We start from the raw sequence: 19550 nt of genomic DNA on the forward strand, positions 1-19550 counted from the left end.
CTGTGTTCAGTTCTGGGCATGGTATTTAAGGAAGGACATTAAAGCCCTCGACAGAGTTCAAAGGGCATTTACGAGAATGACACCAGGAATGAGGGATTTTAGATACAAGGAAAGATGAAGGAAATTGGGATAAATCTCCTTGAAGCATAGTTGATTAAGAGGTGTCCCCGTTGAAGTGACAAAAATAATGAACATTCTGGCAGGGTAAAGGAGGATACCCTGTTTTCACCAGTTGATACGGCAGTGATGAGGGGTCACAATTTGTCAGTAAGGGAGCTCTGAGATGAGGACAAACCTCTCTATTCAGAAGGTTGTTAGGATTTGGAATCTGATGCCTGGGAGAGTGGCGGAGGTAGATCCCATAGGTGGCTTCAAAACAAGAGCTGGATATATACTTGGGAGTGACGAATATAGAGGGTATAGGGCTGGAGAGGGGGACTAGGTGGGTAGCTCTTTCGGAAGCCGATACGGACATGATGGGCTGAATGGCCTCTGTCGTTAAAAATCCTCTGAATGTCCACCCAGGAACTTTTGTAAATTTTGGGTTTGTATTCCTCTCAGTCTTAAATGTCCAACCCAGTCCTCTTACATCAGGATACCCTGATCCTGGACTCCCCCATCATTGGGAACATCCTTCCTGTCCTTGCCCCGTCTGATCCTGTCACAGTTTTCTATGACCCAGAGCCAATTTGCCACCTTTCTGTCTCATATCCCAGCACAACAGGCTGAGAAACTGACACCTCTTCTTCATTGACTTCCTCGTGCAGTTTGTCACAACCACCTTAATTTAGAAACAAAATGTTAAAGCTTTTTTCAATTGCCAGTCATCATCAGTTCTGCCCTTCTCTGTGTCAGTGCGGGATGGCCCCCAGGAGTATAAATACAGAGCTTGTCGGGGAGCAACTCAGTTCTGGGGTGGTCTTGGTTTTAATGAACAAGGCTAGTGATGATGGCCTCCCAAGCGTGTCAGAACTACCACAAGGACTGTGAGGATGCTGTGAACAAGCAGATCAACCTGGAGCTTTATTCCTCCTATGTTTACCTCTCCATGGTGAGACTTGTGATCTTGAATGGTCTATTTCAGTGTTAGGGCTGTGATATGATTGTACTGAGCCTTTAAGTGGCTTCTTGCTCAATGATTTAGTACTACCATATATCTTGTCTGTTGTCCTTCCTGGAATGAATCCAGTGAGTGCTCTTAATGCTAATTCTGTAGCAATTTTAAGCTTGTCTTGTGTTGGAGCTGGCTCTTGTCTAGGAGTCCCCAGTATGTTGTAATTCTGGGCAGAGCACATTTTTGGTGCTGAGGGATGGCCTGGTTCTGCTTCTTAATTCAACTCCTCCTTCCATGTTGATATCAATGGCCCATTTATATTTGAAATCATTTACATCCTTGTGGAAGCTTGCATCAGTCCAAATCTAACTTTTTATATCTTGTCCTTTTAATGAAGCCTTTTTTTTAATAAACATCCTAACTGTGATTAACTACTGGAAATAAAAGACTAAAATGAGCTGCTGGAAAAGCTTAGTGGGTCTGGTAGGATCTGTGGTGAGAAATCAGTTCCTGTTTTTGGTCCGGTGACCTTTCCTTCATGGTTTTTAGTTGCTACTTATGAGGAGCAGACTTTTTCCACTCCCAAGATGGATTATCTGGAACAAAAATCAGTCACTGTCTCTTGTGCAGATGAGGTGTTAGGACAGTGGGGCTAAATCAGATGAGTGATGTTGGTAATGTGAGGAGCTCAGATTTCAGCTTCTCTTGGTCAACATGCACATGTCCCTTCGTTCTGTTGGACAATGCCCTGATTGGCTTCCAGCACTGGGTAATAGTGTTTCTGACCTGCAGTGCAGGGATGTCTAATGCCTGTTGCCAGCTGTGACCGTCACCGTGCACTGTCTCACCAAGTCACCGACCAGGGGTTGTAGCGGGTGCTACTTAATCTTTATTTCTAGATGTTTGAACAAATATCTGTCTAGTTTAGTTTATGGATGACCATAAATGTAAATACCTGTCTTCTTACTGTCCATCTAACTTCCATTTCGTGAGCAAAACCAAGCTGAATTGAGTGAAATTTACTTCCCATTTTGTCTGTTTGCAGTTCTCTCTCTTTGACCAGGATGATGTTGCCCTCCATCACTTTGCTGAGTTCTTCAAGGAGCAGTCCCATGAGGAGCGGGAACACGCTGAGAAACTGATGGCATTCCAGAATAAACGTGGAGGCTGAGTCCTCCCGAGGACATCAAGGTTGGATTCTGAGAATGTCTGTCTGTTTGCAGCTTTTTGAGCAGCTACAATCGACTGGTATCTCCATCTATTTAGCTTCAGGATTGATCAAATACTATGTCAAGGGCAAGTTGTTCACCAAAACAGGATTTGTTTAGGGAAAAGGGAAATACTTTGCATTTGTGACTCAATAGCAGAAGGCAATTCAGATGATCCAGGCTACTGGATGGTGAGCACATGTCCCTGTATGTGACTCTATATGGACAAGGTGAGGTAACAAAAGGTAAGGCTGAGAACTTGCAGCTACAAAAAGCAGCAGCATCCAACCTCACTACATCCAGAAGAGGTTTGTAATGCCTTGGGACCATTCTGGTCACTACATCAAACAGTAAAGCAAGGGATTACTTCCATTGCGACTGATTCTAGATACGACTTCTTTCAGAATTCACAGTAACAGTGGGATATGTTAACATTTCTTTATTCTCAGACCAGCATAAAATCTAGAGGGTTTTTGTATCCAAGTAAAATTTTTTGTCTGAATGTAACCCCTGGAAATGATGAGGGATAACTAACTGATCAGATGTAGACTAATGATACAACTGCCTGCTGAGCTGTGCTTTCTGTTCCTGCTTCCCTCCCTCCAGAAGCCAGAGCAGGATGAGTGGGGCAATGGTCTGGAGGTGATGCAGAGAGCTCTGCAGATGGAGAAGGATGTGAACCAGAGTCTGCTGGATCTGCACAAACTTGCCTCTGACCACATAGACCCTCATGTGAGGTTTTATCCCTTTCCTGGAAGAAAGTGATCTGTTTGTGTACTTCCAGGGTGGGGAATCCAATTATTTTTCTATCTGCCTCCTGCAGGATGTTTAAACAAAACCTTGTGAAGGCATCACTTGCATGCCCCTCCCCCATAGTGAGGTGATGGTCACTTCTGTCATGGGAGGTCACTGACATTTTTTGATCCTTGTTGGATTAATTTTGTCTTCCAGCTGTGATTTCATGGAGAGGCACTACTTGGATAAGCAAGTGAAGATGATCAAGAAGCTGGGAGATCACATCACCAACCTGAAGAGACTGGGAGCCCCTGACAATGGCATGGGAGAGTACATGTTTGACAGGCTGCCACTCCGTTGAATGGGGTCAATATCTATATCTGTTGTACATGGTGACCTCATTCTACTAAATGACTAGTTGTTCTCTGAGCAAATTAAAAGAGTGTTCACCATGGAACTGAGTACAGTGTGTAATTTTCATAGCTTCTGGTTCTTGGAGGTTTTTTGTGTTTTAACATCTGGTAATCAAATCCATTTTCTGTTCTTTCTTGCAACCTTTGATTCAATGCCTGCCCCAGTAATTTGCTCGGTGTTTGCTTCTGCTGAGAGTCTGTAGGGATTGAGTGGGCAATCTTGTCCTTGGAAATGCCACAACTGGCAAATATCTGCATTGCAGACAATGCCAGAACAAAATCTGTCCTCAGCTTTCCCAGGACAATTTTTCAGGACCAGCTTCGGCTCAAAACCATGACTGAAATCTGTCCTGTGCCTAAACATTAGGCATTGCCAAGGCCTGTCCATTCATTCAATCTTCAGCATTTTTGGAAAAACCAAGCTGACACTGGAAACCAGGAACAAAAGCTGCTGGGAAATCTCAGGTTTGGTAGTGAGAAGTGTTGAACAGAACCGGGACACGAGACACGTGTTTATCTCTTGACTGATTTTGTTGCCAGGCCATGAGGTGTTTTGCACCTACTTGTTCTCTTGCTTAAATCCTACTGACTTTAATAGGTCACAAAATTCCTCATTACAAGGATATAAAGTTGACCAATCGTGCAAGGTACACCTGCTTTTCTGCAATTGCTTACCATTTACATGTTTCCTGAGCTAGAGAATTGTTTCTCTGGTATGTCCTTTCCATTCAGTAGAATGAAAGCTCTGCTTTCTCCCTGACAATGCTAATGACTATGGCCTCTATTAGGCAATGAAGCAGTGCCCACCTTCTAAAGCATCTGCTGTAACTCCTGTCCTTGCTCTGCAATGCAAAGGTGACAAATGCTGAGGACACCTGATGACAATAAAGCAAAAACCAAAATACCACTTGCAGAAGTCAGTAGTTCCAATTTCCTTTACATTTAATTGTGAAGAAAATCAGCTTTCTGATGTAATCTGGCCTCCATGTGGCTCCACACACGCTGCATTGGGTCTAGCTCATTGCTGTCAATCACAATCAGTCACTGGTTTCTAATGGGTGACCACTGACAATTCCTTGACAGGATAAGGATGTCACTGACCAGGCAGCATTTATCCTCTGTCTGAACTGCCCATGGGCCCATTAGTCAACTACAGTGCTTTAGGCTTGGTGTCATATACTGGCCAGACCAGGTAAGGATGGCAGTTTGGCAGTTCCCTTCCCTGAATGACTTCAGTGAAAAGGATATTTTATTCAGACTAGGAATTGCATGCTCATTTTTAGGTTCATAATGCCCAAAGAGAGTTTTTCAGACAGAATCAGGACAATGGGCCTCAGTCCCACACTCCAGAAGCTTAACAGTTGCCAGCTCAGAGCAGCCACGAGATTCACTCCTTCCACCACTGACACACAGGGACTGCAATGTGTACTATCACCAAATGTTGCAGAAATCCACCAAAGCTCCCTAGACAACACCTTCCAAAGCCCCCATTACTTGCCATGGGACAAGGGCAGCAAATACATGGAACACAACCGCCTCTAAGTTCTACACCAAGCCATTCACCATCCTGAGTTGGAAACATGGTCCCATTCCCCTAGTGTGCTGGATCAGAATCCTGGAATTCCCTCCCTAACAGCATTGGGGATCTGCCTACACCAAATGGGCAACAGCAATTCAAGAACGCAAGCCACCACATTCTCTCATCTAATGTTAGGCCTGATCTCCGAGGGTTTCAACTACCTCTGGCTGATGGTTCTTTTGTGAAATTGTCAAGTTCTAGCTCAACCACAGCTGGAGTGCTCAGTTCTAACAGCTTCGACCCAAAGATGGTTATGCACAGAATTTCTGCAATGAACTTGGACAGAGAGCTGGTTCATTGATGATAACGGTTTGTCCCAGTCCCTCTGTGTAGAAGGTTAAGGGATGGCTGTGTTTGAAATTTCAAAGAGGATTAATGGATTTGACAGAGTGGACAGACAGAATCTGTTTCTTGTCTATGGTCATTGAGGACTGTGTGCAAAATAGGATTATAATTTTCACATTACAACTAAATCATCCAGGATAGTGTCAAAAACAGCTTCTTTGTGGAGAAGATAATATGTGCACGTGCTGTTAGATATTTATTGGGTAAGGCTTGACTTTGACAATCACTTTCTAATTTCAACACTAAAAATATGTGAATAACACATTTTGTTTGAGAAACATAGAAAGACAAAACAGGCTCAATGTTACAAATCTGATGTGAGTACAGGATCAGAGAGACTTTGGGTTTCAAGTATGTGATTATCTGAAAGTGACCAGCCAAGATGATGCTGTTATTGAGAAGGCTGTGGTGAACCAAGCATGTGGATGAGGGAAGGGCAGTTGACGTGGTGTACATGGACTTCAGTAAAGCCTTTGATAAGGTTCCACATGGTAGGCTATTGGAGAAAATACAGAGGCAGAGGATTGAGGGAGATTTAGCAGTTTGGATTAGAAACTGGCTTTCTGTGAGAAGGCAACGAGTGGTGGTTGATGGAAAATATCCAGCCTGGAGTCAGGTCACTCGTAGTGTGCCTCAAGGATCTGCTTTAGGACCACTGCTGTTTGTCATTTTTATAAATGACTTGGACGCAGGCATAGGTGGATGGGTTAGTAAGTTTGCAGATGACACTAAAGTCGGTGGAGTGGTGGACGGGGTGGAAGAATGTTGCACGTTGCAGGGAGACTTGGATAAACTGCAGAATTGGGCTGAAAGGTGGCAAATGGAGTTCAATGCAGATAAATGTTAGTTGATTCAATTTTGGGGGAATAACAGGAAGGCAGAATACCGGGTCAATGGAAAGATTCTTGGCAGTGTGGATGTGCAGATGGATCTTGGTGTCCATGTACATAGATCCCTGAAAGTTGTCACCAGGTTGATAATGCTGATAAGAAGGCTTACCGTGTGTTAGGTTTTATTGGTAGAGGGATTGAGTTCCGGAGCCGTGATGTCATGCTGCAACTGTACAAAACGCTAGTGCGGCCTCATTTGGAATATTGCGTGCAGTTCTGGTCACCCCATTACAGGAAGGATGTGGAAGCATTGGGAAAGGTGCAGAGGAGATTTACCAGGATGTTGCCTGGTCTGGAGCGCAGGCCCAATGAAGAAACGCTGAGGGACTTGGATCTGTTCTCATTGGAGAGAAGTAGGCTAAGAGGGGATTTAACAGAGACATACAAGATGATCAGAGGATTAGATAGGGTGGACAGTGAGAGTCTTTTTCCGAGGATGATGACTTCAACTTGTACAAGGGGGCATAGCTACAAATTGCGGGGTGATACATTTAAGACATTTGTCAGAGGCAGGTTCTTTGCTCAGAGAGTGGTAAGGGCGTGGAAAGCACTGCCTGCCAATGTAGTTAACTCAGCCACGTTAGGGGCATTTAAACAGTCCTTGGATAAGCATATGGATGGTGACGGGATTGTGTAGGAGGTGGGGCTTGGATTAGCTCACAGGTCGGCGCAACATCGAGGGCCGAAGGGCCCGTTCTGCGCTGTATTGTTCTATGAACCTTGTGTTTTCAAATTGAGGCATCGAGCATAAAAGCAAGGAATTGATGATACCCCTCTACAACTCATTGGTTAGACCACATTTGCAGTGATGTGCTCAGTTCTGGGCGTGGCTTTTAAGGAAGGGCATGCAAGCCCTGGACAGAGTTCAAAGGTGATTTATAATAATGACACCTGGAATGGGGAATTTCAGACACACGGAAAGATTAAAGAAATAGCGCTTATTCTCCTTGGAGCAAGGAGCACTTGTTGAAGTGATCAAAATTATCACCAATTCTGTCAGGGTAAAGGGGGATATTCTGTTTTCACCAGTGGATACGTTAGTGACGAGGGGTCACAATTTGTCAGTGAGGGAGCTCACAGTGAGAGGAGGAGAAACCTCTTCACTCAGAAAGTTGGTAGGGTTTGGTATGCGTAGCTGACAGGAGTGATGGACGCAGATTCCGTAGGTGGCTTTAGAAAAGCAGCTGTATACATATATGGAAGTGGCAAATTTAGAGGGATACAGACATAGGGCTGGAGAGTGGGGCTGCGTGTGGAATGCTTTCAGAAACTGAATCAGGCACGATGGGCCAAATGGCCTCCTATCATTAAAAATCCTCTGCATGTTCCCCCAGGAAATTCTCAGAGTTTGGAGAGGGGCTTTGTACTCCTCTCAGTGGGCACCTGTACAAGGCACCTTTAATGTGGGAAAGCTGTTACACATCAGCAGAGACATGGTCCTTTACACAAGGTAGACCCAGTTCCACTGGCAAAGAAATGTTGACTGGGGATCCCCCCACTGCTGACCTTCACCCACCGTCACAGCCAACGATAGCACACGCCTATCTTCCACCTGGATGGCCGTTGGGAACTTGTTTTGCATTGCACTTTACCAGGACCCTCCCCTCGATCGTACCGTCCTGGGTGGCCCTGCCAGGAGGTGAAATCCTCTTCAGGTATCACTCTCAGAACCAACAGAACACTCGAGGCTCTTCATCACTGCGAGGTGACAATCCACAGGCAGGAGCTGGAGGCAGGGAGATGCTGCTCAGGTACAGACCCATCACAGAATCGGAGAATTGTTGTGGCACAGCAGGCGGCCATTCGGTCCTTTGTGCCTGTACCTGTTCTGGTTGTTTTCTAATTCTGCCTGTAGAGATGTTACAAAATCTCTGGATCTGGTATGGACTTGGACCAAGGCTTCCTGGTCCACAGCTAGGGACATTACCCCTGCATCACAATACCCTGGCTGCACTGGTTGTACAAACTTAGAATCATCGAAAAAAAATTGTTGGATTCGGCCATTCAGCCCCCTCCAGACTGCTCTGCCATTCCATGTGATTGTGGCTGATTCCATAACTCAGTCCCATCTTCCCACTCTCTCTCCATACTCTTTGATCCCTTCAGCCCTCAAAGCTACACCCAACTGCTCCTGGAAAACATTCAAAGTTTTGGCCTCAAATGTTTTCTGTGGCACAGAATTCCACAGGCCCCCCACTCTCTCGGTGAAGAGATTTCTCCTCATCTCAGGCCTAAATGTGTACTTAGGCTGTGACCCCTGGTCCTGAACTTTTCCATCATCAGGAACATCCTTCCTGTCTTTTCCACAGCTGACACTGTTACAATTTTCGATGACCCCGAGCCAATTTCCCATCTTTCTTTCCCAAATCCCAGCACAACAGGCTGAGAAACTGACACTCCCCTTCCTCAATGAGTCCCTTCTGCAGTTGATCACAACCACCATAATTTAAAAACAAAACGAGCAATCTTTTCTCAAACCATATTTACTTCTTTTAAAAAAGAACCAAATGACCCATGACCTGAGTGAGTGGTGCAGAAGGTTTGAGATGCCGAATGGCCTCCTGCTGTTCCAATCACAGAATAACCATCCAGACCTGGCTCTCATCTCCACCTCTGATCAGCTCTGCTTAACACACCCTCCCCCTCTCTCTCATTGGTGCCTCTATGCATGGGTGGCTCCTGATTGGCTAGCAGCAACTGTCAGTCATCATCAGTTCGGTCTCCCTCTGGGTGAGTGCCGGTTGTCTCAGGAGTAGAAACACAACAGCTTTGGGGATTGAGGCCTTTGTTCCAGAGTTGTCCTTGTGATTGTGAGCAGGAATAGTGAAGATGGCTTCCCAAGTGTGTCAGAACTACCACAAGGACTGTGAGGATGCTGTTAACAAGCAGATCAACCTGGAGCTCTATTCCTCCTATGTTTACCTCTCCATGGTGAGCTTTGTGGAATTGAAGCCTGTGTGATAACAGTGTTGACCTGTTTGGGGTTTTTATGCTGGGTTAGTGACTTAGCCGTAGCATGTATTGTTTTCTGTGGCCCTTCCCCTGATGCAATCTCGTGCAAGTCCTAACACTGACTCTCTGTTCAGGTTTTGAACACTGTCTTAATATACAACTGGCTCCTGGGTGTGGATCCCCAGTTGTCCATCTCGGGACAGTGTAGCCCTTGGTGATTGTTTTCATTGAACTCTGGAGGGTTGAGCTGGTTTTGCTGATAAATTTAACTTGGTTATATCCCTTTTCTTCAGAAAACCTTCCCTGGTAGGACACAAATGTATCCTTTTGTTTGAACCTTGCCCCATTTGCCAGACTGGCTTATGTTCAAGATCTAAAGTTCCCTTAACTAAAAACAGCAACTGCTGGAAATCAAACAGCAACAAGAATAGCTGGAAAAGTTCTACAGATCTGCAAAGAATGGTGGAAGAAATTGGGTCAAATTTTGGGTCCACTGACCCTTGCTCAGTGTGTTTTGTGAGCTATGAAAAGTGGCACACACTTGAAATATTAACTCGTGTACAACAAAGCAGTTAGAATTCTGTGTGGAGTGGGTGGTAGGACACTAGGGTTATTCAGGTGGGTGATGGTGATAATGAGGCTGCTGGCTGAGATTTCTGGCTGTGTTAATGACTGACTGCATTATTCATAGCACTTCATTCAGTTGGACAGGGGTCTAACTGGTCTCCATGTGCAGAACAGGGATATGTAATGGTTATAGACAGCTGTCCCCTTTGTGCACCATGCCACACTCTATCGCACCATCTTACCGAAACACAGGTGAGGGATTGCATTTGGCTTTTGTCCTTTTATTTCCAGAAGTCTGGCTAAGTATCTGTTATATGGGTTATAATCCATGGAAGGTGACTTCCTGGCTCTCTAGTTTTGTCCACTTAAATGTGGAGTCAAGATGGTGACTGGGTTAGTATCTGAGGAGAGGCATTGATGTATTTCAGACATTTCCCTTTCTTGCCTCTTTACCCCTCGACAGGTCTCTTACTTTGACCAGGATGATGTTGCCCTGCGACACTTTGCTGAGTTCTTTAAGGAGCAGTCCCATGAGGAACGGGAACATGCGGAGAAACTGATGGCATTCCAGAATAAACGTGGGGGCCGAGTCCTCCTGCAGGACATCAAGGTTGGATTCTGAAGCCTTCTGTTTGCAGCTTGTTGTGAGCAGCTACAATCGACTGGTATCTCCATCTATTTAGCTTCAGGATTGAACAAACCCTGAGTGAAGGGGAGGGTGTTCTCCAATAGGATTCCCTTTCAGGCAAAAGGAAATACTTTGTCCTTGTGACTCTTCAGCAGAAGGCAATTGAAATGAACCAGAATAGGGAGTAGATTTTGCTGTGAATGACTCTTTGAGACAAGGTGAGGTAACAAAGTATGAAAGGGAACTTTTGCAGGTGTGGAAACTAGCAGTGTCCAGCCTTTGTGAATCTAGGAGATGTTTCTGATAACTTGTGACAATTCCAATCACAACAATAGGAAAGCCAGGAATTACTTCCATTGGTACCTATTCTCTGCATGTGAATTCTGAGAATCTACATTCACAGTAGAATGTGTTTAGAAAATTTCTTAATCCCTCAGTACAAAATCTAGGAGTCTTTCCCAAATTAACATTGGTTTGTAGTACCTCCTACAATGATGAGGGATGACTAACCAGTGTAGACTAATGACTCAACTACCTGCTGAATTGTGCTTTCTGTTCCTGCTACCCTCCCTCCAGAAGCCAGAGCAGGATGAGTGGGGCAATGGTCTGGAAGCAATGCAGAGAGCTCTGCAGATGGAGAAGGATGTGAACCAGAGTCTGCTGGATCTGCACAAACTCTCCTCTGGCCACACAGATCCTCATGTGAGTTTGTAAACTTTCTTCTTGGAAGAAAGTGGTGTGTTTGTGCACACTCTGGGTGAAAATCCAACTACCTCTCCAGCCTCCTGCAGGCTGTTAAAACAAACTTTCAAATACATCACCTGAGTGGACCTCCACATGGTGGTGATCGTCACATCTGTCATGGGAGGTCACTTTCAGACACCTTTTAGATTCCTCTGAATTAATTTTGTCTTGTTTTCCAGCTGTGTGACTTCCTGGAGAGGCACTACCTGGATGAGCAAGTGAAGATGATCAAGAAGCTGGGAGATCACATCACCAACCTGAAGAGACTGGGAGCCCCTGCCAATGGCACGGGAGAGTACCTGTTTGACAGGCTCACACTCAGCTGAATGGGGTCAATAATGTGTATGTTGTACATGGTGACATAATGCTAGTAACTCGGTTGTGCTGAGCAAATCAAAATAGTGTTCACCATGGAACTGAGTACTTTGCCTAATTTCACAGCTGCTTCTGGCTCTTGGTATTGCTGTTTGCACATCTGATCATTAAATCCTTTTCTGTTACTTCTGATTAACCTTTAATTCAATGCCTGCCCCAGTAGTTTGCTCCTCTTTTGTCGGTACGAATTCAGTCAGCAATCAATGTAGTGGAAATCCCACAAGTGTTCGGGTTTTTTTTCAGTACAACACTGTTTACTAGCCAAACAACTTTTCAGGACCAGCTTCTAGTCAATAGGCAGGGGACTGGTCTCAGTCAAGCTAAGTGTTGGGAACTGAACTGGAGCCCTGCCCTGTGCAATGTTCAGGTCTCATTGGAATAAGCAGCTGCAGGAAATCTCAGGTTTGGCTGCACCTGGGGGAAGAACTGTTCAGTGCCAGGACCTGAGACACATTATCATCTCCTGACAGATGTTGCCACACCTGTGACTTTTTCTAGCACTTGGAGTCTAATGATTTGAGCATACATTCACTTTGCAAACAAGAATATAAAGTAAAAAAAATTTAGCCTGGAAGATGCACTGATCTCTTTAGCAATTGCTTATCTACAAAGGATACAAGTGGTTTTGCTCCCATTTCCTTTGCTCCTTTATCACTGGTGGAAGGAGTGAGTCTCATGGCTGCCTGTAAGAGAATGAGAAAACTTGTTTTCACTTGTCTCAGGCTCTCACGCGTGCACTCGCCAGAGAGAATGACCTGTTAGTCAAGGCAGCAGTGCCCATCTTGGAGCACGTGTGGCACAACTTCTCAGTGCTCTGCAACGTAAAGATTACATAGGCTAAGAACACCAGGTGAAAGTAAAGTTAGAACCCAAATACCACGAGGAGAAATCAGCAGTTCCAATCTTTAGCTCTTTATTTTCAATGAAATCAGCTCTCCTGCTCTCAACTGACCTGCATGTGCCAGCACATGCACTGCACTGTGCCTGCCTTGTTCCTGATGTTCAGGGGTGACAGTCTCCTCTATTAAAAGGATGTGGATGTCTCGGAGCTGACAGCATTTATTATCCATTTCAAATTGCCACAAGGCCAGGTCAGAGGTGCACACATCGCTGTGCTTGCAGGGTCATATGCAGGCCAGGCTCGGTAAGGATGGGTTTTTGACACTGAATTGAATGCTCCTCATTACCTTCTAAATTCCAGAGCGGTGTCAGATAGAATCAGGAGATCAGGCCAACACTCCAGAAACTTGATGGCCTCCAGCTCCAAGCAATGATTGTCAAGCTCATTATTAGGTTCTATTGCCAGAAGAGAGTTGTTCAGACAGAATCAGGTCAACGGGTATCGGTCCAACACGCCAGGAGCTTAAGAGCCTCCAGCTCAGAGCAGCTGCGAGATTCATTCTTTCCGCCACTGACACACAGGGACTACAATATGTGCCGTTTAACAAATGCTGTAGAAATCCACCAAATCTTCTTAGACAACACCTTCCAAAGCCCCCATTCATCTAGTGTTGGTGGATCAAAATGCTGCCATTGCCTCACCAGGAGCATTGGGGATCTGCCTCCACTAAATCAACAACAGTTCAAGAAGGCAAGCCACCACATTCGCGAATCTAATGTTAGGCCTGATCTCGGACCAGTTCAAATATCTCAGCGTGGAGGTTCTTTTGTTCTAGTTCAAACATATCTGGAGTGCACAGTTCGAGCAGGTTGGACGCAAAGATCGTTATGAACAGAATTTCTGGAATGCCCCCGGACAGAAAGTTAATTGGTTACGATGATAATACTTTGCCCAAGCCCCTCTGTGTAGAAGTGTAAAGGACGTCTGTGCTTCAAGTTTCAAAGTGGATTAATGCATTTGACAGGGTACATAGAGAGATCCTGCTTCTTTTCAATCCTCATCTAGGACTAAGAGTGGGGAATATGATTACAATCCTCGCATTAGAAGTAAATCATCTATGATAAAGCCAAAAACAGCTTCGTTTTGGAAAGGATAATATGTGAATCAGCAGATACATTTTTATTTGGTCAGATTTGATGTTGCCAATTGCTTTCCAATATGAACATAAAAGATGAATGCATTTTGCTTGAACAAACGTAGAAAGACAAAACAGGCTCGATGTTTCAATTCTGAGGCGAGTACAAGAGCAGAGGGACTTTTGGTTTCAAGTATGTGATTACTGGAAAGAGGCCGAGCAGGACAAAGCTGCTATGAGAAGGCTTTTGTGAAATGTGTGTTTTCAAATGGACGCAGAGAGTATAAAAGCGAAGAATAGATGTTACACCTGTACAAATCATGGGTTAGACCACATTTGCAGTGTTGTGTTCAGTTCTGGGCATGGTATTTAAGGAAGGACATTGAAGCCCTCGACAGAGTTCAAAGGGCATTTACGAGAATGACACCAGGAATGAGGTATTTTAGATACAAGGAAAGATGGAAGAAATTGGGGTAAATCTCCTTGGAGCATAAATGTTTAAGAGGTGACTCTGTGGAAGTGATCAAAATAATGAACAATTCTGTCAGGGTAAAGGAGGACATTCTGTTTTCACCAGTTGATTATGGCAGTAATGAGGGGGTCACAGTTTGTCAGTAATGGAGCTCTGAGATGAGGACAAACCTCTCTATTCAGAAGGTTGTTAGGATTTGGAATGTGATGCCTGGGAGAGTGGCAGAGGTAGATCCCATAGGTGGCTTCAAAACAAGAGCTGGATATATACTTGGAAGTGACGAATATAGAGGGTATAGGGCTGGAGAGGGGGTCTAGGTGGGTAGCTCTTTCGGAAGCCGATACGGACATGATGGGATGAATGGCCTCTGTCATTAAAAATCCTCTGAATGTCCACCCAGGAACTTTTGTAAATTTTGGGTTTGTATTCTTCTCAGTCTTAAATGTCCAACCCAGTCCTCTTACATCAGGATACCCTGATCCTGGACTTCCCCCCCCCCATTGGGAACATCCTTCCTGTCCTTGCCCTGTCTGATCCTGTCACAGTTTTCTATGACCCAGAGTCAATTTCCCACCTTTCTGTCTCATATCCCAGCACAACGGGCTGAGAAACTGACACCTCTTCTTCATTGACTTCCTCGTGCAGTTTGTCACAACCACCTTAATTTAGAAACAAAATGTTAAAGCTTTTTTCAAACCAAATGCAGTTCTTTTTAAAAAAGAGCCAAATAACTTATGAAGAAGTGTCCAGATCTGAAACATCAGCTTTCCTGTTCCTCTGATGCTGCTTGACCTGCTGTGTTCATCCAGCGCAACACCTTGTTGTACAAATGACCCATGACCTGATTGAGTGGAGCAACAGGTTTGAGATGCTGAATGGCCTCCTGCTGTTCCAATCACAGAATAACCATCCAGACCTGATTATGATCTCCACCTGTGATCAGCTCTGCTTAACACACCCTCCCCCTCTCTCTCATTGGTGCCTGTATGCATGGGTGGTTCCTGATTGGCTAGCAGCAATTGTCAGTCATCATCAGTTCTGCCTCTCCATGGGTGAGTGCAGGATGGTCCCAGGACTATAAATACAGAGCTTGTGGAAGAGCAACTCACTTCTTGAGTGGGAATAGTGAAGATGGCCTCCCAAGTATGTCAGAACTACCACAAGGACTGTGAGGATGCTGTTAACAAGCAAATCAACCTGGAGCTCTATTCCTCTTATGTTTACCTCTCCATGGTGAGCCTTGTGACATTGAAGACCTGACCTCAAGTTGAAGCCTGTGATATATGTGCATTGACTCTCTTAGGTTTATTTTCTTGCCTAGTTTAATGATTTAGTTGTAGCATGTGTTTTGGTCTGTGGCCCTTCCCTGACTGAATCCCAGTGAAATGGTTCACACTGACTCTGTTGGAAACTTGAAGTTTGTCTTGTATTGCAACTGACTCCTGGGTGACAATGGCCACTTTGTTATCTCTGGACAATGTACTCCTTAGTGACTTTTCTCCTTCCTCTGAAGGGATGAGCTGATGTTGCTGATAAACCTATATTTTCCTTAAATTTGGTTGCAATTTTCTTTTAAAGAGAAGATTTCCCTGGTGAATTTTTCTATGCAAAATGTACTTGCACTCTTAAAACTTTGCCCCATTCACCAGGCTGCCGTCTGATTTGGCCCTAAATGAGTTCGTTCTTTTCTGAAAGAAAAGCAACTGCTGGAAATTAGAAACAGCAACAAAAACAGCTGGAATAGCTTTACAGATCTGGCAGGATTTAGAGAAATCAGTTCATGTTTTGGGTCCAGTGACTCTTCCTCAGAAGTCATCCTCCTCCTAGCTATTCAGTAGGAGGAAAGACAAGTGTGGCATGTTTTCACACTCCAAATGTGAATTACAGGAGGAAAAAAAACCAGTTAGAACTCAGTGCTGAGTAGATGGTAGGACAGAGTGGGGTTATTCAGGTGGGTGATGTTTGTAATGCTGGCGCTCACTGCGATTCATGGCTCTGTCCATCCACGTGCTCTTTCTTACAGTGCTGTGTCCTTGATCGGCTGGCTGTGTGTCCTCTCTTTCTTCTATCTTCAATGGGAGAAGACCTTCTGCCTGTCTATCATGTTCCAGTAATTAAATGTCCAGTTCTGGTTGCCATACTAATAAAAGGATGTGAATGCTTTGGAAGGGGGTGCAGAGGAGGTTCACCAGGATGTTGCCTGGTATGGAGGGTGTGAGCTAGGAAGACAGGTTGAGTAGATGAGCATTATTTTCATTAGAAGGTGGCAGATTTGGGGGTGGGGTCCTGATTGAGCTCCTCAAATTCATGAGGGGTGTAGACAAGGTGGATAGCAAGAAGCTTTTTCCTTGAGTGGGGAACTCAATTACTAGGGGTCATGAGCTCAAAAGTAAGAGCAGGGAAGTTTTTTTTTTCAGGGAAGATTGGGTGAGATTCCTTTCAGTGTGGAAACAGGCCCTTTAGCTCAGTGCACACTGGCCCTTGAAGCATCCCACCCAGACCCATTCCCCTATAACCCCCATACCTTGGAATGCGACGGGCAATTTATCATGTGGATATGTTTGGAAAGCTCTTTACGCAGAGGTTGGAGGGTGCCTGGCACACATTGCCTGTGGAAGTGGTAGATGCAGTCACACTAGTGTCTTAAGATCTATCTGGACAGGTACATGGATGGGCAGGGAGCAAAGGGATAGAGACCCTATGAAAATAGATGACCAATTTGAGACCAGATGTCGCTCGGTGCAGCCTTGGAGGGTCAAAGAGCCTGTTCCTGTGCTGCAGCTTTTTTGTCCTTAAATGTGGAATCAAGATGGTGACTGGGTTAGTTTCTGGTTGAGGAGTGCCATTGAATTTCAGATACACTTCCCCTTCCTGCCTGTTTCTTCCCCCACAGTTCTCTTACTTTGACCGGGATGATGTTGCCCTGCGTCACTTTGCTGAGTTCTTCAAGGAGCAGTCCCATGAGGAGCGAGAACATGGAGAGAAGCTGATCACATTCCAGAATAAACGTGGAGGTCGTGTCCTTCTGCAGGACATCAAGGTTGGATTCAAAATTTTTTCAGCTCAATACAATGGACTGATATCTCAATATGATCAGGTTCAGGATTAGACAAATACTGTGTGAATGGGAGGTTGCTCACCACAATAAGATTCCCTTCACTAAAAAGAAACACTTTTGCACTTGTGATTGAACAATAGTTGGCAATTGTGATAATCCAGTATTCTGGATGGTGAGCAAATATCGGTGTCTGCTGCAGCTTTGGACAAGATGAGGTGTCAAAAGGGAAAACAGGTCTTTCAGGTGCTGAATTCATCAGAATGAAGCCTTTATACATCTAGAAGATGTTTCTGATGCCTTGAGATCACTCTGATCACAGCCTAGCAGGATCTGTTTAGAAATGTCCCCTTCAAGAACAGTACCAAATACAGCATGTGTTTTACCAAGGTCAAGTTGGCCTGTAGTACCTCCTCTACAATGATGAGGGATAACTAACTGATCAGATGTAGACTAATGATACAACTGCCTGCTGAGCTGTGCTTTCTGTTCCTGCTTCCCTCCCCGCAGAAGCCAGAGCAGGATGAGTGGGGCAGTGGCCTGGAGGCAATGCAGAGAGCTCTGCAGATGGAGAAGGATGTGAACCAGAGTCTGCTGGATCTGCACAAACTGGCCTCTGGCCACACGGACCCTCATGTGAGTGTGGTGTATTTAAAATCTGGGTTTTTGAATAAAAACAGGGATCAGACACTTGGTCCTTTTTGTTCGCCACAAGATCTCATTTGACATTGTGGAGGGTTTTCTTGGGTTGTACCAAGATCCTCCTGTTTCTAAAACTGAGCACTTTCTCGTGTGTATTTGGCAATCTCCATGACATCACTTCACTGTTCGGTCTCCCAATCTGCATTTGGTCAGATTTAACCAGTTCCCCTCTTTGCTTTCCAGCTGTGTGACTTCCTGGAGAGGCACTACTTGGATGAGCAAGTGAAGATGATCAAGAAGCTGGGAGATCACATCACCAACCTGAAGAGACTGGGAGCCCCTGACAATGGCATGGGAGAGTACCTGTTTGACAGGCTCTCACTCAGCTGAATGGGGTCAATACCTATATCTGTTGTACATGGTGACCTCATTCTACTAAATGACTAGTTGTGCTCTGAGCAAATTAAAATAGTGTTCACCATGGAACTGAGTACAGTGTTTTATTTTCATAGCTTCTGGTTCTTGGAGCTCTGTGTTTTCATGTCTGATCATCAATCCTTTGTTCTTTGTGACAACCTTTGATTCAATGCCTGCCCCAGTAACTTGCTCAGTGTTTGATTCTGCTGTGTCTGGGGATTGAGTGGGCAATCCTTTTTATTGGAAATTCCATAACTGGTAAGGTTGTTGACAGATAAATCAGCATTACTGACATGTACTTGCAGGACCAGCTTCTAATCAATACACTGACTGAAATCAGTCCTTTGCCTGAAGGGTAGGCACTGATCCAATGCACTGCCCTTGGCCATGTGTTTGGGTCTCTTTTTAAATAAGCAGATTCTGGAAACCAGGAACACAACCTGCTGGGAAATCTCAGGTTTGGCAGCATTGGGAGGGAGAAGGGTTGAACAGAACCTGGCCATGAGACACGTGATCATCTCTTGATTTGATGTTGCGTTGCCTGACAGTGAGGTGTTTTCCAGCAATTTGTTGTAATGCCTCGATGTTACTGATTTTAGTAGATTGTACAATTCCTCCTTTTAAAGAGTAATATACACTGCTTTTCTGCAGGTTTTTCCTCTTGATAAGGAATTGCTTATGTCACTGTTCCCAGAGCTCGGGAATTAGTTTCTTCGGTATTTCCTTTTTATACAGGTAGGAGAAAGAAAAATCTACCTTGTCTCAGAATGCTAATGCCTGGGAACTGCCTTGGGAATGAAGCAGTGCCCACCTTGTTCCCTGTGTGATAATTTCTATTATTACCCTGCAAAGAGGTGACAAATACTGCAGATGCCTGGTAGAAAATCAAGCTAAGATACAAATACCATGTACAGAAATCAGCAGTTCCAATTTTTACCTTTGTGTTCAATTTTCAAGCAGATCAGCTCTCCTGCTGTCGACTGGCTGACCTGTGACTCCACACAGTGCACCGGGGTGGCCTGATCACTGTCAATCAGCCCTGAATTACAATGTCAGAGATAATGGGAACTGCAGATGCTGGAGATTCCAAGATGATAAAATGTGAGGCTGGATGAACACAGCAGGCCAAGCAGCATCTCAGGAGCACAAAAGCTGACGTTTCGGGCCTAGACCCTTCATCAGAGAGGGGGATGGGGGGAGGGAACTGGAATAAATAGGGAGAGAGGGGGAGGGGGACCGAAGATGGAGAGCAAAGAAGATAGGTGGAGAGGGTGTAGGTGGGGAGGTAGGGAGGGGATAGGTCAGTCCAGGGAAGACGGACAGGTCAAGGAGGTGGGATGAGGTTAGTAGGTAGCTGGGGGTGCGGCTGGGGGTGGGAGGAAGGGATGGGTGAGAGGAAGAACCGGTTAGGGAGGCAGAGACAGGTTGGACTGGTTTTGGGATGCAGTGGGTGGGGGGGAAGAGCTGGGCTGGTTGTGTGGTGCAGTGGGGGGAGGGG

General features: G+C 45.1%; 2 protein-coding genes across 2 annotated transcripts; both read left to right on the plus strand.

Moving 5' to 3' along the window:
• The first annotated feature begins 9053 nt into the window (after nucleotides 1-9053).
• LOC132206377 (ferritin heavy chain, oocyte isoform-like) lies at nucleotides 9054-11441 on the plus strand. Its single transcript, XM_059640437.1, has 4 exons — nucleotides 9054-9155; nucleotides 10207-10353; nucleotides 10948-11073; nucleotides 11295-11441. The coding sequence occupies exons 1-4, from the start codon at nucleotides 9054-9056 to the stop codon at nucleotides 11439-11441; spliced, it is 522 nt and encodes a 173-aa protein (XP_059496420.1).
• A 3628-nt stretch (nucleotides 11442-15069) lies between these two features.
• LOC132206545 (ferritin, heavy subunit-like) lies at nucleotides 15070-18025 on the plus strand. Its single transcript, XM_059640746.1, has 4 exons — nucleotides 15070-15171; nucleotides 16832-16978; nucleotides 17504-17629; nucleotides 17879-18025. Exons 1-4 carry the CDS (start codon nucleotides 15070-15072, stop codon nucleotides 18023-18025), a joined length of 522 nt encoding a protein of 173 aa, XP_059496729.1.
• The last annotated feature ends 1525 nt before the right edge of the window (nucleotides 18026-19550 follow it).

The sequence above is a fragment of the Stegostoma tigrinum genome, chromosome 38 (assembly GCF_030684315.1).
Source record: "Stegostoma tigrinum isolate sSteTig4 chromosome 38, sSteTig4.hap1, whole genome shotgun sequence".
Taxonomy (NCBI): Eukaryota; Metazoa; Chordata; class Chondrichthyes; order Orectolobiformes; family Stegostomatidae; genus Stegostoma; species Stegostoma tigrinum.

Bases quoted from the DNA above. Each gene is read 5' to 3' on its own strand.
- LOC132206377 (XM_059640437.1), top strand. From the start codon at position 9,054: ATGGCTTCCCAAGTGTGTCAGAACTACCACAAGGACTGTGAGGATGCT. The intron at 9,156-10,206 runs GTGAGCTTTGTG...ACCCCTCGACAG, and splicing joins CCTATGTTTACCTCTCCATG to GTCTCTTACTTTGACCAGGA. The intron at 11,074-11,294 runs GTGAGTTTGTAA...CTTGTTTTCCAG, and splicing joins CTGGCCACACAGATCCTCAT to CTGTGTGACTTCCTGGAGAG.
- LOC132206545 (XM_059640746.1), top strand. From the start codon at position 15,070: ATGGCCTCCCAAGTATGTCAGAACTACCACAAGGACTGTGAGGATGCT. The intron at 16,979-17,503 runs GTTGGATTCAAA...CCCTCCCCGCAG, and splicing joins TCCTTCTGCAGGACATCAAG to AAGCCAGAGCAGGATGAGTG. The intron at 17,630-17,878 runs GTGAGTGTGGTG...TTTGCTTTCCAG, and splicing joins CTGGCCACACGGACCCTCAT to CTGTGTGACTTCCTGGAGAG.